At 42.3% G+C, this 27,619-nt stretch overlaps 1 protein-coding gene across 4 annotated transcripts in view; it reads left to right on the forward strand.

The window, feature by feature from the left end:
* The window catches only part of LOC141797346 (ephrin type-A receptor 4), a 63,940-nt gene extending 41,037 nt beyond the window's left edge, over positions 1–22,903 (forward strand). Inside the window, exons 6-18 of one of the 4 annotated variants that reach the window (XM_074678650.1) lie at positions 1,104–1,228; positions 1,324–1,483; positions 3,380–3,485; positions 6,905–6,960; positions 7,464–7,577; positions 8,216–8,401; positions 12,020–12,081; positions 13,152–13,361; positions 13,469–13,618; positions 14,046–14,242; positions 16,566–16,724; positions 18,234–19,439; positions 21,380–22,903. In XM_074678650.1, the coding sequence (XP_074534751.1) occupies positions 1,104–1,228; positions 1,324–1,483; positions 3,380–3,485; positions 6,905–6,960; positions 7,464–7,577; positions 8,216–8,401; positions 12,020–12,081; positions 13,152–13,361; positions 13,469–13,618; positions 14,046–14,242; positions 16,566–16,724; positions 18,234–18,348 (1,640 nt within the window). In that variant the 3' untranslated portion in view covers positions 18,349–19,439; positions 21,380–22,903. Of the gene's footprint in view, positions 1–1,103; positions 1,229–1,323; positions 1,484–3,373; positions 3,486–6,901; positions 6,961–7,463; positions 7,578–8,215; positions 8,402–12,019; positions 12,082–13,151; positions 13,362–13,468; positions 13,619–14,045; positions 14,243–16,565; positions 16,725–18,233; positions 19,440–21,379 lie in introns of all 4 variants that reach the window. The other 3 variants (XM_074678648.1, XM_074678649.1, XM_074678647.1) reach the window with 3 other exon arrangements.
* Positions 22,904–27,619: the final 4,716 nt, after the last annotated feature.

Here is a 27,619-nt window from a genome sequence, read left to right on the forward strand (position 1 = left end):
CCTCCGTTACATTTAACGCTCTTTTGGGCATTAACCTGGCTCATGCAAACCACTACCCACTGGTAGTACAAACGGTCTGTTTTCCCCGCTGATGTCTGGACATGCATACAAGCCCAGATCATATAACCTTAAGAACAGAAGACATGTGTTTCCCTGTGTCCCTGCTCTGCCTGCACCTGAGTTGTATTTTAAACCATGCAGCTCTCTGTTCCTCACTCTGTTCCTCCATCCCATACATCTTCTTCTGTGCTCAAAACCCTCTCTGTACATGAGTATTTCTCTGTTTACCATGCTATCTTTCCCATGCCCGTGAGTTTTTCTTTGTAGTGTCAAGAGTGCGTATGACCCAATTTTGGCGTTGTCACACTCCCTGCAGATAGAGGTCTGATTTGTGCAGCGGTTCCACTCCGGGAGGAGGAGGTGGGGGCTGAGTGTAAGCCATTATCTGTGCTTTAACCTTCACATGTTAAAGGCGTCTGAACGCAGATAGCACTGCTTCTTGAAATATGGCCTCATTATCAGCTGCAGCAGAAAGGGGTTTGAGATAAGATCGCTCGCTGGAGCTTTAATGAAACCCAATTGATTTGCTCTCTTGAAGACAAAAAAAGAGAGAGAAAATAAGGCATCCAGCTCAATCTGAGCATTTTGAGGCAGACTTTAAAGCAGTGTGGGTTTCCCAGGGTGACCTGAGTATCTGCAGAAAATGAAGTTACACATTATTTTACCAGCGTGTAGGAAAAGAGCCTGACATGCCAGTGTCTGTCGAAGTGAAATTGGATCACTTTTATTGATGCCGAGCATCAGTTAAGAAATAGCGTATTGCTATTCTCTTCAGCTCCGGGGATTCTGCTGTGTGGCTCTGTAGCTCTGTAGCGCCTCCAATTTTGAGTAGAAGCCAAGTTCAAAGACAAATGGAAGCGACTGCCTTGTGGCCTGGCTCAGTGTTTGACTTTCACAGCAGGACTGAGGAGTGGGAGATTTAGGAGAGCAGCACAAAAGAGACTCAGTGTCTCCGAGGCTGAAAACAGCAACAGGGACTTGGATAAAGCAGTTGGCTTAATTTGTGTTTCTGTTTTTTCTGTCGTCTCTGATCATCCCACTAGCTCCCTCGCCAGTGACTTCCATACAAGCCAAGGATATAACAAGACACACCATCTCGCTGGCCTGGCAACCACCAGACAGAGCCAACGGGGTCATCCTGGAGTATGAGGTCAAGTACTACGAGAAGGTGAGATCTCATGTCATGTTTTTTCTGAAAAAAACATCTTAAGCTTTGACTGTAGAACGTACTCATCATTGTTTCTCTATGTTTGTCATCCCCAGGACCAAAATGAAAGAAGCTACAGAATCATCAAGACCTCATCAAGGAACACAGATATCAAAGGTCTCACTCCTCTCACTACCTACGTCTTCCATGTGCGTGCTCGCACCGCCGCCGGTTACGGGGATTTCAGCAGCCCGTTTGAGTTCATGACCAACTCTGGTGAGTTTAGCTACCCGCTTTAATGACTCTGGTGTGCTGCAGAGTCAGACACTTAACTCCGGCTCTGTCACACCCAGTCCTGGAGAACTCTGCAGTGATAGCATCTTTTACGAGGTTCTCTCCTTCATAGTAGAGCCATTCATCAAAATAGCTGTCATCTATAAAAGATAAATGATATTCTGCCCCAGAACCTGACTGGCAACTTGATCGCTTCCATTATTCAAGTTGCGATGAGTCTCACTGGATGTGGTAACCGGGGTTTAACCTCAGCGGGTGTAATGTTTGATACATTATCGGCTATTTTAACCAAAAAAAACTGCTGCTAGGTAATTCTTACTCTTTTTGTCGCCTAATGTTCTGATTTCAAAGCCAAAAAGAGGTTTTCAGTTTTGCTGCCAGGCTCCAAATTTTAACACGCTCAGAAAAATAACAGGAACAGAGACTACATGGTGGATTTCTGGTCAGAATACCAAATTGGCAACGCAAAGAGCTGCTAAAATAAATAGAAACAGTCTTTTTTAGATTTGCTTTTAGGCCAAAATGTTGACAAACACAACCATGATTTTTTTTTAAAAATGTGCACTGTGGGAAATGCTGATTAAAAAACATTTACAAATAATTTATTCAGTGTTTTGTTACAAATGGTGGAAGGACAGCATTTAAAGTACTAAAATGAAGATATAGAGAATTTCACGATCTAAAGTAGTGGAGCCCAGGTGTTAAAGTGGTTAACCTGAAGCTTGGACTTGTCTGTTATTGATAACAATGAGTATGACATAGGAATGTATACCTTTCACATTTGAAACAACATGGTACCAATACTCGGTACCTGGCAATCAGTACCAGTACTCAATGGTACCAATTTTTGGTACTTTTTTGTGTTTATGTGGTAAAACACATCAATTTGTTTAATAATAAAATATATATTTTTTTCAATTTAACATATTTATTCTTCAATAATCTAGAAATGCTGTGTTCACGTCCAGCATGGAAAATTTCCTGTTTTTCCACTCCCTCACAGTTAAAAGGATGCATTTAGGTACCTAAATATGGTACCTTTTGGTTCTATGTGAATCGGTACCAGGTACCTTCAACAGAAATCGGTTGGTACTTATAAAAGAACCTAATTCAGTACCCATCCCTTGTATGACAACAAAAGTATGTCAGAGGAGAGTCCAAAATGTTGAGTTTCTAAAACTCTTAACCAAGCAAGACTTGAAAAACAATTTACTTTCTGATTTCAGAGACAAAATCCCTGGTTATCAAAAGTTTAGAGATTGCTGTAAATAAAAAAAAAGGTGAAGAAACAAAAAGGTAAACATGCCCCTGTTCCAACTTCTTTCAAATGTGTTTTGAACCTCAAATTTAAAATGGAGGTAAAGATTTTCCTATGCTGTCCGTCACTATTTCCAATTAAATGCAAAGTTAAGATAATTTATGAAACTAGTTCTGTTTTATTTACATTCACAAAAGTCCCAGCTCTTTGAAATAAATGTTGTATTTCTGAGTAAAATCTAAAAAAAAATAAGGAGAAGAAAAAATAGGTATAAGCTGGTGCAAAATTTCCACAACGCTGTCAGCCAGCTTACAGTTAAGTCCAGATGTCCCTTTTGTCATGCAGATCCAGACAGCAGTGCATAATAAGGACTTGGTCAAGCACACATTCTAATGGGCCGTCATTGTCTTTCAATGGAAGGCTATAGGAAGGGAGATGAGGGGAGGAAGTGGGAGGAGCTGTCAATGACTTTGACAAACACAGACTGTTTACTGGCCTCTCATGTGTGGCTGCTCGATGGAGGCAAATCATATTGACCTAGCTCTTTGTCTCTGTCCATCCAACCCCCATCTTTTCTCTACCTGCTCCCCCATCTTTCCATCCTTTTCCCCTAGTTCCAGCTCCCATCATAGGCGACGGGGCCAACTCCACGGTGTTGCTGGTGTCAGTCGTGGGCAGCGTGGTCCTTCTCATCATCCTCATCAGTGCTTTCGTCATCAGCAGGAGGTGAGCCTCATCCTGTCTGTCCCTTCTGCTATCTGTCCCACTCTCTTTCCTCCCAGGTGAGCGATGTCTTGCTTAGCACCAGGAAAAGTAGCTGTCAGGGAACAGACAAAAACACACAAAAACACACACACACTAATCCAGACAGCCAATGCAGCACTCTCACTCACATCGGATGAGTGATGACTCGCCACACCGGAGACGTGATTGACAGCCCCGACAGCTGAAGAGATGCAATCAGCGACCCTTCGCTCCCTGTCCTCCACATCCTCCCATCCCTCTCCCTCCATGGCTCAGCTAGTGGCTGTAATCCTGCCGCTGGTTATTTTCTCCTGCTGACCGCCGTGAAGAGAACTAGAGGAGAAGAGGAAAAAAAAAAGAGAGGAAGAGGGAGAGGAAGGTGGACAATGAGATAAGCAGGCAGTGAAAAGTAGCAGATAGAATACAGAGAAGGGAGCGTGAGGGAGACACAGAGGCATCAGGTGGATTTGCAGTGACCCAATCTCAGGGTGTTAACCAGGGAGCAGGACAAAGCACCGTCACACAGATGGGATTACATGCAGATGGGGCTGCCTCACCTCAGGGTGTTAACCACACTCCCCCATGTGTGTGTCTGTGTGCATGTCTTTATGTCAAAAAAGGAATTACCTCTGTGTGTGCGGGGGAAGGGGAGCATTAACAGTGTGTGTGCTGATTTCTGCACGTCACTTTTTATGGCTTTACTTAATGCCTTCATGTGTGTGTGTGTGTGTGTGTGGTAGTGTGCCTCTCTATATGGAAACCAGAGCATTGTTTGTGTGCATGTGCGTACTGGTGCTGAGAATGATGAGGAGTAAAAGAGGGGGAGGTTGTTGATTGCGTCTCTTCACAGCCAAGCAGGTGGTTGTCTCTGCCTTCTTTATATGCATGTGACGGCCACTGTCATTGTGCTGCCGCGGCCATCCTGTGATTGTGGGGAGGGACTGTAATCACGTAGCCGTTTACCATCATTACACAAGCATAGAGGAGGACAATGTCTCGCACATCTGGTCATTTCCACTACTGACCCCGGCACATCAATATAAGCACAGGTGTCAGGCTGCCTGAGGGATTCAGATAGATTTAAGAGCAGTTTTTCTAGAATTGATTTGCTGCTGAATGCTAAGCGCCATTCAAAGCCCCTTATAACCAAAGAATACTGAAGAGTCGGAGTAATAACACCACACAGTAAAAAAGAGCCCATTACAAGCATAAGCCTATGTTTACTGAAAGGGAGACAGAATTATTACCAAGGGAAATCATATAAAGACTGTAAATGAAAGCACTGGATGCTCCTGGTTGAGAGGCATTTTATTGCAGCTTCTTCTAGAAACTAGGAAATAAAGAATTAGGTTTATAAACCTTATGCTTAAGAATGTGTTTGACCCAAACAGAGAGCAGGGATATGTAAATAAACTCACATTACACATTGTAAATCTATTAACAGTTGATGCACTGATGATTATAAAGCAGTACAAGAAAAAAAGACCGTCAGTACTCTCATTTACAGAATTGCACAGTTTAGCATTGCAAATACTATATTGTGCATACATACACACACATATATATATATATATATATATATATATATATATATATATATATATATATATATATATATATATATATATATATATATATATAATTTAGAGTGTTAACCCTCAACATCTAAACAGCATTTTAAAGGTCTCAGATGATTGAAATGATTATTTTTGTTGCTTAGTTCTTAATATATTGCTCATCCTTGCAACCTTTCTAATATGGAAGCAAAAAAGTCTGCATTTTTCTGCAGCTCATCCATAGGAAAACATGGCTTGTTTAAGGCTATTTGACCTGGCTCTTTTATGACTGTTACTATAGGAGCTGAAAAACTATCTCCCTTTTATACCCCTCAGTTGTTTCCACCTGAGTGTCAAGATGTCCAAAGTTAGGACTGGACAAACCACTTACTCTGGTGTTAGTTGCAAAATCTCAGCACCTTGCTCCCTCTTGTTCGGAGTCAAACTCTTGATATTTTGTGCAATGTATTGGCGCTGGTTTTTCTGGTGCACTTGTTTTGGTGTTTTTCCACCTCTGCATTTATCTGCATCAGTCTACACCTTCTCAGGTAACAGTTGAACAGTGCTGCCCCTCATTATCATCCCTAAAGAGAAAAGGGGGAAGTAAATCTGCGTTTCCACCAAGCAGTCCGGTTTGGCATGGTTTGGTACAGTTAAGCCTGATCCCTTTTGCGTTTCCACAGCAAACTGTGCCCTCTCGTGGTAGGCGGCGTGTAAGCCGGGTGTCAAAAGCCACACCTTTCAATGATAGCGTGAAGCCGTAGCAGCGCGACACAGTTTACCCAGCTAATAAATCCAACAGAGGAGAAAAACTTTCGGCCAATCAACGGTCTGCAGTGTTGTTGCTCCACCTTCCGAGAGCGGATCGGTTCGGTCTGGCACCCATAGGAAAGGGTCCCAAAAAGTGGGACGGCTCGTCTTGGCTATTTGGGGATCTGTCCCGGGATAAGTCAGTGAAAATGCCACAAAATGCGCACCCTACCGAGACAAACCGAACTGAACAGGTCTGCTTGGTGGAAACGCGGCTTTGGAGGCTACATATCTGCCAAAGATTCTGGGTGTGCGGTGCTTTAGCCAATGAATTTAAAGCCTTGTGTAAAAGACATCAACAGCATGATGTAGACAACTTAAGTCATTATATGGAACATTTATACCTGTTCATTTACAAAGTCAAGTTACAGAATTTTAAGTTCAAGCGAAAACTAAACATTTGTGTTTTTCTATTGTTTTTGGCGCCCCCTGTGGCCAAAGCAGTACTTGTTAAGTCTTTGCTGATATTTATGAGCTTAAGTGGTTCAAAAATTGTGTTTGGACAGAACCAGGCTCTCTGATTTCTTTGCTTCGGTTAATATATGCTAAGCTATGCTAACCCTTTCTCAATGCACCCCCACGCTGACAGACGTCAAAGTGTTATAAATTATCCTTTTAATGCTTGACGGAGTCTAAAAGTGTATTTATGTAAATGTTTGAAAAATTCTTGCCATCCTCTTGTTCTCAGAGCTGAAAAAAGCAGATTTAACCATGACAAAGAAAGTTAGCCCATTACTGCCTTAGTAATGAGTTCCTTTTGATTAATAATTTATAGAACAATAATTTAAATTGAGCATATCAAAGTCTCTTCAGTAATCAGTGATTGTGCCTCCACTTCGCATAAGTAATTGCTTCTTAAGTGTTTGGTTGAAGTTTTAATATGGCTTTACAGACATTAATCTTTCATTAAATATTACTTTCAAGCAGATCTTTGCTTTTCTCTCTGACACATCCTCGCTGACATTTGAAGAGTGAAATCCTTGTTCCTGCTGTTGTGACTGTGACTGACCGCCCTGCTGTTTTTGCCCCCAGAAGGAGTAAGTACAGCAAGGCCAAGCAGGACTCTGACGAAGAGAAGCACTTACATCAAGGTAAGTCCTAGTTAACACTCCACCCACACGCTCTGTAATTGAAAAACATTAGCGCTGTCAGGTGTGTTCATGTGCATTCAATCTAAACTGCAAATGAAGCCCGTAAAATGAGAGGGAAAAACACAGCAACTATTCTGAAGTTAATGTTCTTGCACACTTGCACGCTCCAAACACCTCATTATCAAGTCATCAGCATTGTTATTTGTGTCCCACAAAAATTTCAAGCTAATGAGCTCCGTCTTCATCTGAGTCAGCCACAGTGACATGACAAGCAATGGAGTTAGTGTGAAGCGAGGTATGGAGAGAAGAAAGGAGGAGGAGGAGGAGGAGGAGGAGGAGAGGTTCCACAGAGGAAGGCGGTGTAGCCTGCAGCATGATGGAAATAAAGAACAGATGGAGTGTAGTTGCCGGAATGAATTAACCTTCACTTTTCACTCTCTCTTTCTTTTTTCACTTCCTTCCTTCTTCTCTTTCTTTCTTTCTTTCTGTACTCCTTCCTTCAGGAGTGAGGATCTACGTTGACCCCTTTACCTACGAGGACCCAAACCAAGCTGTCCGAGAGTTTGCCAAAGAGATCGATGCCTCCTGCATCAAGATCGAAAAAGTCATTGGCATCGGTGAGGAGCTGCTTTTTGTTTGTGATTCTTTGAGCCATTTTTAAAACAAATTATTATAAGTGAAGTTTTATGGGAAGCTTTTTCAGTCTAGCGTAATGTAACATACTTTGGATAAAAGCATCCACCTAATTGGATAATCATATATTTGGTATTCGCTTCATGCAAATAATCTGCCTCTGGTGAGTCATGTTTGGCTGTGGAGGCTTTTATGTGCTCTCCTTTAGGATAAAAAATGTTTGTTTTCCTGAACAACAACATTTAGTCGGCATTTAGAGAGCTTCAGTTGCAGAAAAAAAGGGAAAGAAAGCTATAAGAGGCTAAATATGTTGTCCTCGCTATTCCTGTGGCCACAGAAAAGTCATCCAATGACAAAATAATAAAGAGAAAGAATCAATATCCATTTCCTCTCCCCCTCTCTCTGCTTCAGTGGCTGAAGGGAGGAGGGAGCGTGAGGGATTAGAGACCCTGATCAATGTTTAAAGTGGACCCCTTCTAACCTGTGCACACACACACACACATACACACACACACTTTCTCAAACTCCCGTCCTGATGTGATTTATCATCCAAGCACTTTGGTATCAGAGTGCTTGTGTTTCATCGCTCCATGTTTCAAACCGGATCGTGTTTGTTTCGCAGGGGAGTTCGGGGAGGTCTGCAGCGGCCGCCTGAAGATGCCAGGCAAGAGGGAGATCTGCGTGGCCATCAAGACTCTGAAAGCCGGCTACACAGACAAGCAGAGGAGGGACTTCCTGTCTGAGGCCAGCATCATGGGACAGTTTGACCATCCGAACATCATCCACCTGGAGGGCGTAGTCACCAAATGTAGGTTCAGCACAACATTTTATTTACCTCACACGCACAGAGGGGTGACAGGTGTTGGGTTTTCATTTCTAAATAATGGAAAACTACATCGCTGCAAGAAATGATTGCTCACACACACACAATCACATTTACACACAATGACTATTTTATTATAATAACACTGAAAGGACATTCATTTCTGCTGTCCCCTTCCTTCCTTGAAAAATTGGAACAATAAATCATTACAAACCACGTCTGCGGTTTTTAGGTGACTTTGGAGAAGGGTGAGTGCAGGGACAAACAGATCTTAGCTGAGCAAAAGGTGTGTGTGTGTGTGTGGCAGTGCGTGTTTGAATGTTTGCATACTCCTTCTTTCCCTCTGGAAATGATGCAGTGATCTATTTTAATGACAAAAAGGTAAGAAAAAGACTACTTCAAGTGGTTTCAGCTTCTGAAAGTGCCACTTTAACTTTAATTTAATTTAAAAAAAATGGGACACAGAGCTTTTATTTGAGTTACAGTTAAATTGCTTTAAGAAAACACCAGACAAACTGCAAAAAAGCGAGGAATTTTAAATGCTTAAACTGTTTTGATGCCAATTTATTAAATACAAAGCAGACACTAGGCTATAAAATAAAATGATTAATCTGTAACAAAGCCTAGAGGGACATCTTGAGCTTTAAAACCACTCAGAAGTCTCAGGGCTTGCGTTAAAATTCATGCACTTGCGTTTTGTCCCATCCAGTGTATCCCCAGGTGGTCTGTGTCCAGATGGAAGGGGTCTAACGCTGGTGAGGTGGGGGGAGCTAGAGGTAGCCTGGTAGTTGAGTAGGCGGTCTAATGGGTCCAGAAACAGGCCCTGTAGCGTGGCACTGGGCTCATTAATCATGGTGTCAGCGGTAAATGTGTTTGGGGTTAGGGAGTGATACTCTATCCCTCCTCTATCTGCTGCTGCTCGGCCACAAAGCACCGACCAATTCCCCCTCTCTGCCCTTGGCACTCCCCTCTTTTTGTTCTTCCTACTTTTTACACCTTCCCTGATGCTGTTTGTTCAGCCAGAAGTGTGTGTGTGTGTGTGTGTGTGGATGTCTTGTCTTGTCGCCACATGCCACTGCAGCGTCTGTGCGTCTTCGATTGGATGCATGTGTGTGTGAGTGTTACCGTAGCTGATAGTGCGCAGGTTAGATGGATGAAGTGCCTTAATGTGTCGTGACACAACAGCCCTGTTCTATCTGCGCTAGATAACGCTGTCTCTTTCACTCTTGCATACACACACACACTTTTGGGTGGACGCACACACACACACTTGGCCCTAGCCTGAGCTGAAAGTGAACAGCAGCACAGGCTGAATTGCTTATCACCTATCACACCTCTCAGCGCAGGGAATGACCTCTCAGACCTCACAGAGACGAAAGCAGGAACCAGCGAGAAAAGGTGGACAGATGGACAGGAGGAAGGGAGGGAAACCGGAGACAAGCAGCAGAGAGGGAGGGCGCAAATAGAGATGTGGAGAGGAAGAGACAGGGGGGCGGTTAGCGCCTGATGGATTCACGGAAAGACGGAGAAAAGCAGCGTAGAAGACAGCGAGGGAAAGTGCAGGGAGGTAAAACTGCTGAACCGGTGGATTGAAAAGAAAGAGACAAAGACGGTGAGATACGCAGCAGTGACAGCAGCCAAAGCAAGGAGATCATCAGATAACTCTCTTTCCACCTCTTCCACTCCTGCTCCTCAGAGCTTGACACAAAGTTTGGGTAAATTAGTCCTTCACACTTGAGAGTGTCAGTGGAATCTATTAAAAATCCATTATTTGAATTGCACTCCCCTCTCCATTACAATCAAGTTAAAGGGAATTCTCAATCTGGCCTCAGTTTGCTGGCACGTCCAACAGAGCCAATTAAGCCTTATTAATTATGGAGGAACTCCAAATAGGCACTGAAATACATAAATGTGCAAAAACGTCTCACTGAGGACTGCTGGCTGGACTCCTCCGTCTTGAAGCTTGGATATACTTAATGTTTCCATCATGCTAGCATGTAATTAAACTCTCTGCCCTATTAGAGCTCAGACGTGATATGTTTAACAGCTGATTTACATAAAGTAAGAGCGTGCTAATTTGAAAATGATCTGCGTTTAAGAGCCCGATCTTTGTTCTCTGCAAACGCCAGAGCCTCTGGAGAGCGTTTGCTCAACGTTCCCCCAATATTGTACCCCTGTTGCATTTTTTATTCCTCTCTGCCCTGGTTTTGTTGGCAGGTGATAATCGGCCCATTGGCGGGGCCCTTGCCCAGAGTTCATTGCCAAAGGCGGCAGGGCGTATTCAGTAAACAAGGAATTAGCATGCAAATGGTAAGGGAGGAAGAGGGCGGGGCTGTGGAGGCGAGAGTTTAAGGTCGCAGGTCAGACGCTCCTCAGACTTGATTGGGGAGCTGTCAATCAACGGCCGCCCTGGGGCAGAGACGCGCAACAAAGGGAACAAAGATGGCTGACAAAGAGAGCCCCCAGCTCTCCCCCAACTTTAACTTCACTTCCTCTTTTTGGGGCATTGCCGGAGTGCCCCGTAATTAATGGAGTGCCAATCACGCGGCGGGTAAGGCGGTGACTGACGGCCTCTTGGCACGGCTTAAGGCCTGCTGTGGAGTGGAGGAACTTCACCTTCCAGACCTCAGCTGCCAACTGCTCAGCCGTCGCTGCTGTAAGCGTTCTGCAGGAGTGCATGAGAGTTTTCACACTAGACTTTAGCTGTAAGTCAGCACTTTCCTAAATGTACTGAGCATTTAAGTCCACCTTAACAGAGCTGCTTGAAATCAGACGGCACTGCTCTCACTGGAATTTACAGTTTCGCTTTTTTCAGCATGTGTTGCCGCCATGCCTGGTTACGCACCAGCTTGCTGCCATTTGGGACAAAAACAAGCCACCCTCCCTCCTTTTTTTCCTCTCTCCTCTTCCTCTCTCCTTTCCTCATGCCCGCTTTTCTCCCCCCCATCCTATGAGACAAAGACAGAAAGAGACCCACCAGGGAATGTCCACCCTCCCCGTCGCCTGCCCCGGCTCAGATAAAGACACAGACGATCCCCCAGGAGAGACGGAGAGGAGATGACAGAGGGACGGGGTGAAAAAGGCCAGAGAGGAGTGGCAGTGGTAGGGATCGGAGGGGAAAAGAGAGTGAGGGGAGAGTATTTAGAGACGGAGAAACATAGAGGAGCTGGCAGGAGAGTGACAGATGCGTCCAAAATTGGCAGAGGAGAAAGAGGGCAAAGGGACAGTGAGTGACATAAATAGGGAGTCAGAGGGATTCTGGGAGGTTGACTGTGATGACACTTTGGATAATGCATCCAACGTCAGTACATATTTGCATAAACACAAGCTAGTGTGTGTATCTGTGTGTATGTGTGTGTAGTGGTGTTTTGTTTCAGTAGAGATGCCTTTGCATGTGCAGGAAAAGACGAGAGACGTCAGGGCAACCGTAACACTGAGCTAATTAAATCACTACGGGACAGAGATGGATGGTCTTACACACACATACACATACACACACATTCCCCTGAGACCCCCCTGCTACGTCGGGCTGTGATGTGCATCGTTTACCACCATAATCATCCGCCTTTCATTCTCTCACTCTTTTCCTCTCCCTCTTTCTAGGTAAGCCAGTGATGATTATCACCGAGTACATGGAAAACGGATCGCTGGATGCATTCCTAAGGGTCAGTCATGCGTTTCTGTCTGCACATGTGTGTGTACCTATGTGTGTGTGTGTGTGATAGAACTGAAGCGTGCTGATCCCATCTTATCTCTGTAATGTCATCCACCTGAAATTACAAGTGTTCGTTCACAAACATTCCCCCTAATCTTTATCCTCCCCTTGATCGACTTACTGTTTTTCTGACAAGGTGATTGGTTGGCTCGGGTTTTACCTTCAGGGTTCACTAAACTTCTGGTTTTCAGATGATGCTATGGTGCCTTTTCCAGAGATTATGCAGTACACAGTGACAGAGAAGGGAGATAAAAGTTAGAGAAGACTAAAAATGTTTGAATAATTACCTCCGCCAAGGAGGTTGTGTTTTTGGGAGAGTTTGTCTGTTTGTGAACAACATAACTCAAATTGTAACAAACGGATCTTAAAGAAGAATTCAGGGAATGTTCAAAATGGGATAAGGGAGAAGTGATTAGATTCTGGAGGTGATCCGGATTACTGACTGGATCCTGGACTTTTTTAAAGGATTCCTTATCATCCTTAGATAGGGCTGTTATTACCATGATAAATGGTTGGATTGCTTTGCAAAACAATACAAGACAAGGTCACCATAATTTCTGACAGATGTTAGAGTACAATCCAGCTCCTGGCAATTTTCTGGATACTAAGATCTAGAATATGAGATACATACTGGGTCATCATAATTTTCAACACTGTCAGGTAACAAATTATGGTACAAACCTGCAACTAACACCAAATTGTAGCAGACAGTCTGCTGAAAGGGAGTATAACATTAAAGTAGGACGAAAGTGTCCCATGACAACCACAATATGCTTGGCAGAGGTCTGTGCTCTCTTAGTGCTTTTCTAGTTTAAAGTTGTCACTGAGTGGTGTGTGTACGCAGATATAAGCAGATAAGGACTTATGTATTGTTTTGCACTCAGATGATGGAAAGAAAAACAACCTTTCATGTACAGTTCAGCCGTGATGATGTTTAAAAGTAATTATAGTGGAATATAACACATACTTCATACATTCTCATGAGAAAAGCTTTCAATCATGTTGTTTTTCCTTCTGTAGAAGAACGATGGTCGCTTCACCGTCATCCAGCTTGTCGGCATCCTGCGTGGGATTGCATCAGGAATGAAGTACCTCTCAGACATGAGCTACGTTCACCGCGACCTGGCAGCTCGCAACATCCTGGTCAACAGCAACCTGGTTTGCAAGGTGTCCGACTTTGGCATGTCCCGTGTACTGGAAGACGACCCTGAGGCTGCATACACCACCAGGGTGAGTGTGTGTGTGTATGTGAGCATGTTCCTGAGACAGCAAGTGGTCTGTCTGTGCGTCACCTTACTTGTCGGCTTTCATTAATCAGCCCCTTTTTTCAATTTCAGGGAGGGAAGATTCCCATCCGCTGGACAGCCCCAGAGGCCATCGCCTACAGAAAGTTCACCTCGGCCAGCGATGTGTGGAGCTACGGCATCGTCATGTGGGAGGTGATGTCATACGGCGAGAGACCATACTGGGATATGAGCAACCAAGACGTAAGTCTGAAGGAATTAAATTATGTGCAGACCATCATGAATCTTGCATTAGGGTGCAATGTGTGAGCTCAAATGATAACACCCTAATGTGAGATGTGTGTGTGTGTGTGTGTGTGTGTGTGTGTGTGTTTGTGTGTGTGTGTGTGTGTGTGTGTGTGTGTGTGTGTGTGTGTGTGTGTGTGTGTGTGTGTGTGTGTGTGTGTGGGGGGGATTTGTAAAAATCCTTCATAACTTAGTTACATGATTAAATTACCAACACGGGTGATAACACAAAAGCAGTAAATCATTCAGAGAAAACACTGGGTTCACGCCTAATACCACAGATGCTGACAACAAATTTAATCAACAGAAATTTAACAAACAGTTTTCTCCAAACAAACGCAGTCAGACACAAAGTTACTCACCACTTCATTGATGTTGTTTTCAGGTGATCAAGGCTATTGATGAGGGCTATCGGCTGCCCCCGCCCATGGACTGCCCCGTGGCGCTCCACCAGCTCATGCTGGACTGCTGGCAGAGAGAAAGAGCTGACCGGCCGAAGTTTGGACAGATTGTCAACATGCTGGACAAACTGATCCGCAACCCGAACACCCTGAAAAGGACCGGGGGAGAAGCTGTTGTCAGGTGAGAATTACGACTGCATCAGCCTAAGACACATTATTTCACTCGCCTGAAATTGTCTGTGTGCTATAAACTCTAAGATACAAAGTCACCAGTAAATATGTTTATGTCTTAATCTGTTGTCCACAATCAGGGTGGCTGGATGTTCGTAATTTTATTGTTTGGTATTTTTTGATCATACAGTTTTCCAGGTCATCTATCAAGAGTTACAACACTGTTATAAAATAATTTGTTCAGCTGTTTCTGTTATCACCATTACACAATATAAGATTCATAAGCTAATAAACTCTTATCATTAGTTAAACTTTAATCTGATTCAAGAGGCTAAACATTTGTGTCTGAAAGATAAGAAAAAAACAGATGAATCACATAATTTAAGACTTCATATGAAGGAGAGATGGACCGTCACACAAGTTAGTTTTTCATATTTTTTTGAGACATGCATTGGACTTAGAGATGAGGTTTTGTCAGTAATTTTACGTGAAACTGGAAAAAACTGTGTGTCCCTCTGCTCCACCCTCAGTCACCGGCCCTTCACCCATTAACTCTCCTCATTTATAGATCAGCAAATACGGAAGCTTTTGAGTCCTTAGCTCCTATAAAATGAGCCAACTATCAGACAATTCAGGGAGTGACATGATTCACAAAAAAGTTTTTTTTTTTCTTTTATTATGATGAAAATCATTTCACAATAGTTTTGGTGCCTGGACTCCAGTTTTTTTGCCTGTTAAATCAAAGTAAATGTCAATATTACTTTGCTCTTTAGGAATAAGGTTCAAAAATTTATAGAATATCTTTATAAAAAGTATCTTTATAATAAATATCTTTAAAAAAGTCTCAAAAAGAGCAGAGAAAGTGGAGGGAGGATGCAGTTAGTTCACCATGGCACTCTGCAGTTATGTCTTGTTCAACCTTTAATGAGCATAAACACACTCGTAAGGCTTATTTGTGGCTCAACGCAATTTGTGCAACATTATTGACCTCTCACACCAAAGCAAACACACACACACTCACAGTCCCCCCGCGCCGCTGTTTACATTCACCATTAAACATTATCTAGCAGCAACGAGTGGCTCTTTCAGCACAAACACCCTCTGTAATGGATTTCTCAGCAAACTAGCTTTAATGGTGCTGTATAATCAGGAATGTAGCCGCTCTAACAGGGGGGAGAATTACGATGTAACGCTGAGTTAAAAACAAACATGACCCCACGGCTCCGACACCATTACTCCGAGCGGCTAAACGTGTTAAGAATGACCTACGTGTGTTTACAGACTCGACGCAGGCCAGTGGGAGTCTGTTTGACTTTAATGAGTGTGTGCGCACATGCAAGCAGGACACATTCACAGACGCTCACCTAATGGGACGCAGCGAAAGCAAGAGAGGGTCCTGGTGGAGTAATTAGCAGAGCTGAATCCTATAAATGCTGCTTTTACAGTTACAAGAGAGAAGGGGAAGAGAGGAATGTGTGTGTCTGAGTGAGGTGTGCGTCTGTGAAAAAGGGATCTCCATGCATAATCTTTTCCACCTACTGAGAAGAGATGACTTATTAAAGAGTCTGACATCCTGTTCTCACAGTTTAACTCAACATCCCTTTTAAAGAAGACAGAGCGATAAAGAGTGTGAGAGCGAGAGAGTCACCAGAGCGAAACGACACCGCCACCGACTCAGACTCACCGGCCCCGTGTAAATGTTTCATGGCCCACGGCGCCGCTCAAACAGAAAGAAAAGGAAAAGAGGAATGTGAGAAAAAGGGAGACATATTCACCCGATGAATATCTGAATGTGATGAAAACTCTAGTGTGTGGTAAAATTCACCAAAGTGTGGCAGGGTTGTGTGCTTTTCGTGAATTAAGGATTAACTAACTGTGTCCATCACACTCAGGAGGAACCGTGTTTGCTTTGGCTGGATTTTTAAGTAGGACTCACAAAACAGGGACACAAACCAGAGCAGACCCTGACTGAGCTGCTGACAGGACAAAACTTGGGAGAAATGTTGCACGGTGCATTTTACGGCTTGTGGAAAGCGCTCTGTCATCATGCAAGGTGTATGTGTCATACACTTCTGACTCCACGGCATCAAAGCCGGGAATCAGGAAAACCCTTATTCCCATACGCCGCTGTTTTGTCATGAATCAGAGGAGCTCTAGGCTGTAAAAGAAAGTGGATCATTACCTTTTAAATCAAAAGCACTTTAACAGAATGTAACTTTTATCGCCTCTTTGCACAGGCAGTTGCCAACATCACGGTGCAGATGCTTCAAACACGAACTGAAGAAAAAAGTGAATAAAACTCAGATTCAACTGTTCTTTCCTCCACCCAACAGGCCGAACACCACCCTGTTGGAACCAGGGAGCCCCGAGGCGTCATCAGCTGCGGGCACAGTGGAGGACTGGCTGCAGGCCATCGGCATGGAAAGATACTGCGACAACTTCACCGCCGCTGGATACACCACTCCAGAGGCTGTGGTCCACATGACACAAGAGTGAGTGGAGAGACTGAAAGAAAAGAGTGAAGGAGTAAACAGTGAATTGAGGTGGACTTCCTGTTTTCTGGGGTCCAAAAGCTTTAACCCCTTACTGCCTGAATTAATTATAAAAACAGATTGCTTTTATGTGTTTTTGCATTCTTACAGATGTTTAACTGAGTGGAGATTGTAAATTTGAGTAGAGTGCACACAAAAGTCATAACTAAGTTATATTATATACATAGACATGAGAAGTTCATCCCCTGACCAACATATTGTGACATAATGGATCTGATGTGATCTTTGGTATGTGTGGAATATAAATCAAAAGGTAATAATGAGATACAAAAGTCATTTCAGCTGCATCAAGACCTGACAGGGTATGTCACAAATTTGCGACGACAGGCAACAAGGGGTTAAGCTGACACGCCAGACGAACAGTTTCATATTTCCGCCATGGAAATATTTCACTAGTCCATCTGGGTAGCAGCTCTTCAGGTTTGTTTTCAGAGGTAGGACCTTCAAAGAAGTCAGCAATCCACATCAAGCCATGGCATGACGTAGCTTATGCGCACTGCTGCTGAGATACAATTAACGAACAATTACAGGAACGTGAGAAACAGCTGTGATTATGGCGTAATACGACTGCTGCTGTTTTTTTGTAAAGTTAGCTTAAGAATCAAAGGAACACTGACAAGTACGAAAGCCTGCTGATGCCACATCTGCTTGTCACCTCAGTAGCTCCCGCCTCTCTTCTCTGATTGGGCCGGTTACAATTTAGCTGAGTGAAATCGTTGGTCAATGGAACCAGGCAAGATGGATCTGCAGGATTTCAGAAACTGAATCAGGCAGGTCCATCTGCTCTGCAAGGTTACACAAGGGGTTAAATATGCAGAGATCTCTGTAAAGAATTTAACCAATGATAGATAAATAAATCTAAATTTGATGTTTTTCTAAAGTTATGGATGATTAGGAAAAAGAGATTCTGAAGTAAAGCCAATTTACTCTGGTAATGAAGGAGCAATTATAAGAACATTTTAGGGAATTACATTTTCAACAATTTTCCTGGCTGGTACTTGATTTATTACAAAAACTTTTTAAGAATTCAATTAGTAATATGAAATTAAATCTTTAATTTAACAACTTCTGTGAAGAAAATCTCCTCAGAATAAAGTTTACCGTACAGATTCAACACGGTGATGTAGAGCGCCGCTTTAGCAGCAACAAGCAGCACAAGTTCAACGTTCCCTCTCCATAGTGAGAGGAAAATCTTTTTTGTGGTCGTCAGTGAACTCTACATGTGTAAAATGTTCCTAAGTGTCTGCCAGTTGTCTGCGATCTTAATGTATGTATATTTCATCTGTTTAGATTACAGGATTAGCATCACTGTGTTGGCAGGTGAAATTCCGTGTTCAGCAGTTAAGCTGTCGAGCAGCTCGGCTGCTAAATTCATCATGTGGAGTTGATCTACCTGTTTGTTTTTGTTGTCCCCGATCCTAAAAGGCCTCCTCTCTTTATCCTTCTCAGGGACATGGCTCGCATGGGCATCTCCTCGGCAGCGCATCAGAACAAGATCCTAACCAGTGTCCAGGGAATGCTGTCTCAAATGCAACAGATGCAAGGCAGAATGGTTCCCGTCTGAGAGATTTCAAACAAAGGAATAGGAAAAAAAAAGGATTCAAAGCGACTTCGTTTCTTATGAAAAAAATAAATAACAAAAAAGATAAAGTATAAAAAGAAGAGACAAATAAACTATGAAGAAATAGTTTACCTCATCCATGCACTTTAAATTGGATCTAAAAGAAGAGAAGACGATGTAGAAGAAAAAAGTGGAGAAAATGGCACTTTTTTTGAATCAGACCTTTACCTTGCCCTTTCTGTGTTGTTTTGGAGAATGGGACGCTTCTGTGTGTGAGCAGCATTTACGGATAGACGGAGGGACGGCTGGAAAAGTGCTTCCGAGAGGCCAATCTGGAGTGCCTTTAATGGTCTGGAAGGAAAAGCGAAGGAGGGAGGGAACCATACCTTTCTTCCTCCTGTTGGGCAGAGAGTTGTTTCTGGAACTTTCTTTCTGGAATAATCCGTGGAGCAGATTTTTTTCTTTTGATTTCCTGTGACTATGTTTATTGTACATGAGTTGTTTCTGTGGAACTCGCAGGCCGTTGACGCCGCCATTGTTCCCTCTCAGCTGGATCTGTTTGATATCTCCCACATGAGGATCCTGACGTTTGTGTATGAACAGTGATTCTCTGAGAGGTTGAGGGTTGAATTCCGGGCAGAGATGGCAGTTCACGGGGGGCTTATCTTGAGGAGCTTTTTGTGTTTTTGGCTCCGTTCTGGCCTTGTTTTTTCTCCCAGAACGCTGTCTTTTGTTGCCCTCAGGATGTTGCTGAGAATGTCTTTGATCTTCCAGAGGATTTTTTCCCACTCCCTTGTCTTCCCAGAAAAAAAATGCCCTCCTACACCTCAGATAAACACATTTTGGATACTTCCATTCAACCCCACATGTGAATAAGAGACCCTGCCCCACTGCTTCTGTAAGACCCTCCAGCTCTTCCTCTGAAACCACACTGACTTCATGAATTGGACGCATCTGATGGAGTTAAGTCGCAGGAGTTATTGGACAAAAGGCTGCAACAAAGAGAACAAAGACAAAGAATGAATCAGCACCATCATCATCACCAAGAAAATAAACAAGACAATGTGAAGAAGATTACTCAACCCATCATCAAGGTGAGAATAAATTCTATTTTTTTCTCACAGACTCAGCGAAAAAAAAGGTCTAATTAAGAAGACACAGATGAATATATTGGCTTAAAGCTCTGTTTATAATCATAATGTGCGATTAATGTGAACTGTGTCCAGGCACAGAGTATCAGAAGATTCATTAGTCCCCCCCGTCTCTCATCAGTGGCCCCTCAGCTCCAGAAATTGTGTTAATTAACAAGCCGGTCGCTGCACCTCAGGCAGCCACAGCGGATCAATAGCTGCTGGTCTGTGATCAGTCTGTGGGCCTCATGCTGCTGGCATGTTAATGGGAAAAATTAATCAGCCGCTGACTTCCAGTCAGCCAAACAGGAGCCCAGTAAAGCTGTGAAACACTTTGCAGATAGAGGAGAAAGTGTTGGCCACACTTTGTTTGGAGGCAGCTCAGCGTTTTGTTTTCATGGTAACAGAAGCATCGTGCTTTTAATTTTGTTAAGTTAAACTGGTCGTTGTTTTCTATTGGCTTGTCTAGATTTAGATTTAAGGTGTCTTCAACTTCAACTTTATTATAGTCCCGTGGGAAAATTGTTTTTCAGCAGCAGGCATGAGTTCAAAAGTACATGATAACACATAAATCATACGGGTATTACAAAAATCAGGAAAAAATCCTGAACTCATGTGAAAAAGGATGGCACTCAAACCACAAAATGCCAAAGACTAAGAATCAGGCAAAACCCATAAAATGCATTTGGTCATCAAAGTGATGTGAGAAGATATTCGTCATATGAACAAATACCTACATATGAGACATTATTGCTTTATTTCCTTTAACTAAATCACTGTGAGAACTTTAAGACACAGTTAACAAAGCATCAAATGCTTGTTTGATACACTGATTAATACACCTCCATGATGTTAAACTAATTGGTCCAAAGTTTGGAACTTAACAAAACTTTCTCTTTAAAATAATTTACCACACAGCCTTTTAATTCATTTTCTCGATTAATATGCCCATTAGTTATTCCCATAATACATTGTGTATTTAATTTAATGTTAAATCCCTGTATCAGCACCACTCTAATGGGATTTAAAGGTTGTTTTGTGCGCTAAATTGTCTCAAACACACAAAAAAGTTGGATCATTTTCTCACCAGTTATTTAAATGGACATAAAATCCTCAACCTAAAGTCGCTTAATCTTATAAATGACTCAGAAAAAGAAACAGTAACTTGATAGAAGAATTAACTTTAGATTAATTTATATCCCCTTAATCTATTCATCATGTGTAAATGTGACTTTAATGAGTAGTATTCCTAATATTATGCCTTTCTGTTTCAAATGTGTGCTGGCGGACTTCATTTCGAGGAAAAGCCTAACAGCATCATAAAGCAATTAATCTTTCAGCGTAAACCCATTAACTTCATGTTAAACAAATTATCCAAAAATGCTTTACAAGGTTTTTTTGAGCATGAAACAAAAGCTGGGATAAATATTTAGAGTTCCTGTGCTGTAATTAATCCATATTTCCTGTTTGAGGAATGTTGAAGACCATACAGAGGATTTATTTCAGTTTGGAAACAGAGCGACTTGACCGTCTGTTGCAGTATTTATCTAATACTCTGGATGGTTAAATGTCTATTTGTGCGCTTTCAAAGTGGGCCAATAAATCAAGGGCATCTTTCATATATTATACAAACACAACAACATGTGGTGCGCACAAGTTAATACATCGTTGCCACGAAATCCATATTTTCTCCCTGCAGGGCGGCCGCTCGCAGTCTCTAGATGCTCTGGCTTTGGCGTCGGGTTTTGTTTAGCAGATGAGTCGAATGTTCCGTTGAGCTGGAGCTGGAGCGCAGCAGTATTGTTGGTCGGGCCGGCATGCCAAGTAGAAATTGTTTACATTCAAAACCACCATGACTGATGCAGCCTCCCTTTTTTCTCCTCCCCCCTTTTCATTCTCCACAGCTGCTGCCGTCCATCCTGATGGATCCCAGCCTGGCTCGCCACGATCAGGATTCTTCCTCGACCTCCTCTTTTGTCTTCCTCCTCCTGCTTTCCCCCCTCTGACACTGAGACGACAAATCCATCCACAAGCGTCTGGGACGTCCGTCACCACAACACGTCACCTTGACATACTGGCCACCTCCACGTGCTTGTGCTTGGCCACTCAGCAATGTACTGGAAATCTTATGAATGATTCAACAGCTTCATAAAACAGAGACAATGAGAAGAATGTAATATAACAGAGAAGGCTTGTTCCAGCGGATAATGTACTTTAATTTGAAAAGTTTCACTTCATTTTGTGACTTTTGTTTGGTTTCTCTTGTTTCGTTCTGTTTGCATGTAATGTAACAAACGTTTGATTTGGGTGTGTGGACGTGATGACGTGTGTGCACGAGTGTGTGTATGTGTGTGTGTGAAGCTGTATGAGTGGCAACGTCTATGAAGTACTATCAGTAATGGTGTCTGTTTTCATGCCACTGTGGAGGAAGAGGGGACAACAGAGATGTATTGTTTTGACATAAAAAAGAAACAAAACTTGGACTATTTTTCTTTTAAGTCCTCTAAAAAAAAACAAAAAAAACGTCAGCTGTGTCTCTGCGATCGTGCGAACTCTTCTCAGTTACAGCATTTATAAAAACCGCTTTCTGGAATGCACCCCATTTCTGCTTTGGCAGTGACTGCGGCTTGCAAATGGACAAACGGTTTTGGAAACACAGACAAGTGTGACCAAAAGCCTCCTGAGTTTGGACGCTCCAAGCTCCTGAAAGGTCGAGGAGGAAATGTGGGAACTCTGTTTCTCTCCATGTGGAAATGGAAGCAGTTTAAAAAGACACAAATAAAGGATCAGAAGTGTAAGAAAAGGTGTTTAAGAAGGGAAAACTGTTGATTTCTTTTATTTTCTCCAGAGCACATCATACAGCTACAGGTTTAACCCAATGGACTATATCCTTTTTGATCTTTTATCTCTTTAAACTATACTTATGTGAATGTTTTGAACTTGTAAGTGACGCTTCATATAATACAGAAACACCTCCGTCCTTAATACAGCTGTACTGCTCTCCTTTTTTTTGGCGACGCGTTCTTCTTTTGGGTTTTATCTATCGACAAAAGGACCTGTATGGAAATATGCAAGACATGTTGGAAAGGAGAAGGAAACCAGAATGTACTGTAAAATACTTTTTTCCTTTACTTAAATGTTGGACGATTTGAAAAAAGAAGAAAAAAATTAACAGAACACAAGAGTTAATGTTTGTCATTGTATGCCTTCCGATGCCATATGATCTAGTCATGTAGATCTAACATTCTCTCAATCTTTTTTGTACATTTTTTGACATGATCATGTTTTTTTGGCCTTGTTTCTTTTTTGTTTTATTTTGTTTTTGTCAAGGAGCTCTAGGTACATGTAACTTATGTCATTTATTTATGTCCTTTTATATCTAGTTTGTAAAATAATAGCCTAAAGTGAAGAAAATAAAGGGGTGCCAAAGTGCATTCTTAATAAAGTAGAAACAATATGATGATGTCCTTATGTCTCATTTATACATGTATACACACACCTACACACACACACACACACATTAGGAGGAGAGCCTGATGGAAAAGCCATCAGCGTATTCCCAGTTTATTGCCGTCATTAAGTCTGCAGAGGAGAGATCATTACCTAACTATCCTGCATTGATTACTGCATTACATGATTGCAAATAATGGAGGGCTTATACGAAACGAAAGGAAGAAGCCAAAGTAGCGCATCAAGCACATCCTTGGCCTTGTTTTTCCTCCTTTTTTGTCACTGTCTCCCCATGTAACCAAAACACTCTCAGAAAATAAAGCTCTGACCTATCTGCTGGTACTTTGTTCCCCCTGCAGCACATGCTCAGCAGATATCATGACTCTGGACTCTGGGACTTGGCTCTCAGCTCCTATCAGGCCTTGAAGCCACTCACTTGGCACAGCATATGCATGTATGTGTGTGTGTATGCCTTTAATCAGAACAACATCTGCTTCCTGTGCAGACTTCCAGCGGCGATAAATCGCTGATTGTCCTGAGTCTTTGATAATGGCCCAGGAGAGAGGCTGGACAGTTTTAGAAACAGGCTCAGGAAAACGTTGAGCCAAAATGATGTTTTACACATTTTCTGGAGAAATTACCAGCACCAAGCATGCATACATTACAGCTCTGAAGTTTGCAGTGGGAGATGTTTATCGGCCTCAAAGGGAACGTGTGCCTCCCCCGCAGAATGTTGGCAGGAGTAGCAGGAAGACGCAGGAAGATTAGCGTGGCTGAGTTTGATCAACTGAGAACATTTGTTTGTAAGATTTCTGACAACTTGGCGCTGCATTTGAACGATCAAAACATTTATATAAATAAATAATAACACAATTACAAAGAATGCATGTATACAGCGGGGATATTTCCAGCGTGAAAAAATCGTACTGACCTCAGAAACACAACTTGGATGGAAAAGACTGGAAAGTTTTTGGTTTGCACAACATTTGATGCCAGTCCATCTTGTACACATAAAGTTAGAAGAAGACTGATCAGAGGGCCATTAATTTATCCTCAGCCAACCTGGAACATTCTTTGGAGAGGCAGATTAAACTAAGGCTTGTACGAGGCATTTACCACAAGCAAGGTCAGTCAGTTAAATTAAGATTCTGACTGCAAACTGGTCTTAAGGTATAACAGCAATAAGAAATCAGTCACAATCCAGCACAAGTTCTCAACACTGGATCAGGTAAAGAATATCCATCTGGTTTGCCAGGTGTAGCTAATTTCAGCCTTTGATTTTACTTGTAAGTCAACATCCAAATGCCAGTGGTGGTTACACAAGTCTCCAGCTGAGTGGTCACAGAAAACTTATCTCCATCCCTTACTTTTAACCACTTTTCCCTTTCATGGGTGCAGGAAGCTGCGGCTTATACCAGCTGCCTGTTGAGCCAAAGGTGGGGTACCAACCCTGAACAGGTTGCCGACCTAACCCAGTTGTGCAAGGTTCATGCAAACACCAAAAACTCTTTTGAAAAAACAGAATAAGCTCATATAATTCTAAAAACCTGTAAAACATCCCTATGGTACTCCTTTTCTAACCCGAGTATTTGGTCATGTAAACGCCTATCGGGATATACCCATCTAAAGGAACATAAATTTGTGTTCTGCGCATGTTCTGTTTGCAAGGAACCTTGGTCTTTTGAGTACAGGAAGTTCACTGTGCTGCTACTGTTGTTGTTGCTGTGGGTACAGCAAGACAAAGCAGAGATGATACACATTTCGTCATGACGTTTTCCATGCATCGGGATTGTTACCCGTGCATTCCCGTTTTGATTGGGATACCGTGTAAACAAGATGAACTCTGTTTGCTCCTGCATGTAAATGGATTATTCCGAATGTTTCAGAACCCGGGATATGGACCTTAACCTGATTATTGTCTGAGTGTAAACGTAGCCACTGATTCAAAGTGACCAGCTGACCTGATGAGCAGGCTTTTAGATTGTGGAAGGAGTACCAAGAAAGAGCCACCACATGTATGGAGAGAACATACAAACTTCACACAGAAAGGCACCCATTTGGCCAGGGAATCAAACCAGGAACCTTCTTGTGGTGAGGCAACAGTGCTAACTGACAGCACCACCATGCATCCCACTTTATCCCCATTTTCAACCTCAAAATGCTGCAGAATCACACAGCCCTCTGAGACAACACCTGTTGTTCTGTGCCTGTTTACATCCTGGTTGTTGAGCATCGGCTGTAGCCTCTAACCTAAGCTACAGGTGTCTTGGCAGCTTAGACACAACACGTGAACAGCATTTCAGGCCTGTTATACAGAGAAGTTAAATAATTCAATAGAATACAAATTTGGGGGCTGACTCACGAGTATAATGACGACAATTAAACTTTGGTCAAATGAAAACATACATCTTAGATAGTTAGCACACCCATATCCACATGTATTTAAAAGTTGATTTTTGACTGTAAGGTAAAAATATTGAACACATTAAGTCTAAAATGAAGTTCATGTTTTGGCCGGTACACACAGATCCATTGCTTTTTGTGTCTCAAGAATATTAAGATCTAAGTCCAGTCTGAAGCAGTTCATAGACTTGGCACAGGTGTCTCACTGGCATCTACCGTATGTATTAAAAAAATATCATTACTGCCTCTTGTGAAATACTTCAACCCTTGTTTTGCCATACACCTTTTGTCCTTTGGGGTCAAAATGACTCCGGCCTGGTTTGACTATTATTTTAAGCTTATGGAATAAATTGTCATCAATCCTGTGTTACACCTTTAGTATTTATCCCAACTCATTACCACAATTTTTGCCCCTTCATTCTAACAAAAAAAGTAAACCTTGTTTTTTGATGGTAAAAGATTTGGTGTCAAATTGACCAAAAGAACAACAAGAGATGTTGAAAAAAAAAAATACTATCCCTTTGAAATAATCCATTCAAAAACACTGTACATCATGTGCCATTCTCATGGTGGCACAAAAATAATCCTGGAGATCACCAAAATTAAACATCTGGGGACCATGAATACTTCACCATGTTCACAGTCATCCATCTGTAAGATAATTATGTTGTAACAAAAGCAGAGGATCCTCTGGCAAAACAACTGTTAGATTAATGTGACATTTTCAAGAGCTGCTGAAATACGGAAGAGCGTTGCCTGTGTGGCCAACATAAACAGATGTGGGGGGAGAGAGACAAAGAAAGGTGCTAAATTCTGCCCTTGCTGCAAGCAAGAAGTGGGACAGAAAATAACAAAATGAGAGGAAGAAACCCAGACGCAGAGAGTTAGGGAGGTCACATGGAAAGAAGACTTTGGCTGCCGGACTTGGCAAACCAAAGTAAACCAAGTCATGTTGAAAGTTCAGGCAGTGTCCATGATTCGGCTGGAATGTTGGTGCTGTCTTAATATAATCAGCACAATCCAACACCTCTGTCAACAAAGCCTCTCTTTTTACCGCAGCCTCAGTGGGAGACTGCCCGGGAAAATGGTCTTCCAGGTTTTACAGCCCATTATCCTTTTTACAGGTAGAAATCAAGCACAGATGGTGGAAGAAGAGCGTCCAGTATTTGGGTTAATTTGTGAGTTTATTTATCACAGATGTGAAACTGCAGATCTGCAACTTTTGCCAAAGGAATACTTGTGGTGTGATGTATGCTAGCTGTTTATTGCAGGAAACTAAAATACAAGTGCTTGACCTAGAATTTTTTTTTTATTTATTTTTTTGGCCATTTTTTTCAATCTCTGCTATACATCACAGCACCGTTTTCCTCTTTTTTTGTTCAAATGGTCAGCTATACCTCACAAATATGAAGTTTTATGTGAGATACAGATAAGAAAGTATCTTGGATCTTCTTCACAAATGGTATGCTACCAATCTTATGGAGAGAAAACATTTTGCCACACTGTCAACAGGAAGAGGAAACATCATGTGATTTATAAATTTCCCTGACTCTTTATTGGATAAATTTGATATGATGTATGTGATTTTTTAAATTATTTTTTTTTGTCTCGTTCAGGATTGGTCATGCGGTTTTGACCAATCAGAATCAAGTATTTAACACAGCCAGGCAATAATTAGAAAACTGTAGAGGGGTGCAGTATAACATGACCAATATTGTTTCAAGGATATTCTCTGTTTCTCTGGGAAACAGCTCCGTTCTTGGAGTGACATCATTTGATGGACACAGTGATGCAGTCTGTGGCCCAGAGAACAAGGCTTGGATTTTGTGTCATTGTCTTTCCTTGTACTGCAAACAAGCAACCTTTCAACAGCACACAAAGATTGTATCCCAACAGATGAGTGCATTGGGTTAAATGGAATATGATGCATCTTGGGACAGGATTAAATGACAAGGTCATGTTTTGGCTGAGGCTTTGGAGTTGGAACCACTGCAAACAGACTTATTGGCCAAAGCAACACAGCAGAACAGGTCCCCGACTGCTCATGAGCGATGAATCCCAGAGCGTTTGCACTGCCAGTAAGGCTTCCAAGAAAAGGAAGAGATATTTATTGTTTCAACTGAGTACTTATGTCACTAACTCTGATAAGAAATCCACATGAATATGGTAAAACATGCTCATCAAACCAGTGGTTTCTTTGCAGAGCAGAAAGCATTATGCTAGGTTCATATTGAGTATGTGAACAGTTTAAGCTTATCAGTCTGATGCTGTAGAACCAGGAGCTGCATGGT

Source organism: Halichoeres trimaculatus, unplaced genomic scaffold, assembly GCF_033239565.1.
Source record: "Halichoeres trimaculatus isolate MK-OKI-2021-1 unplaced genomic scaffold, fHalTri1.1 fHalTri1_scaffold_9, whole genome shotgun sequence".
In the NCBI taxonomy this organism is placed as follows: domain Eukaryota; kingdom Metazoa; phylum Chordata; class Actinopteri; order Labriformes; family Labridae; genus Halichoeres; species Halichoeres trimaculatus.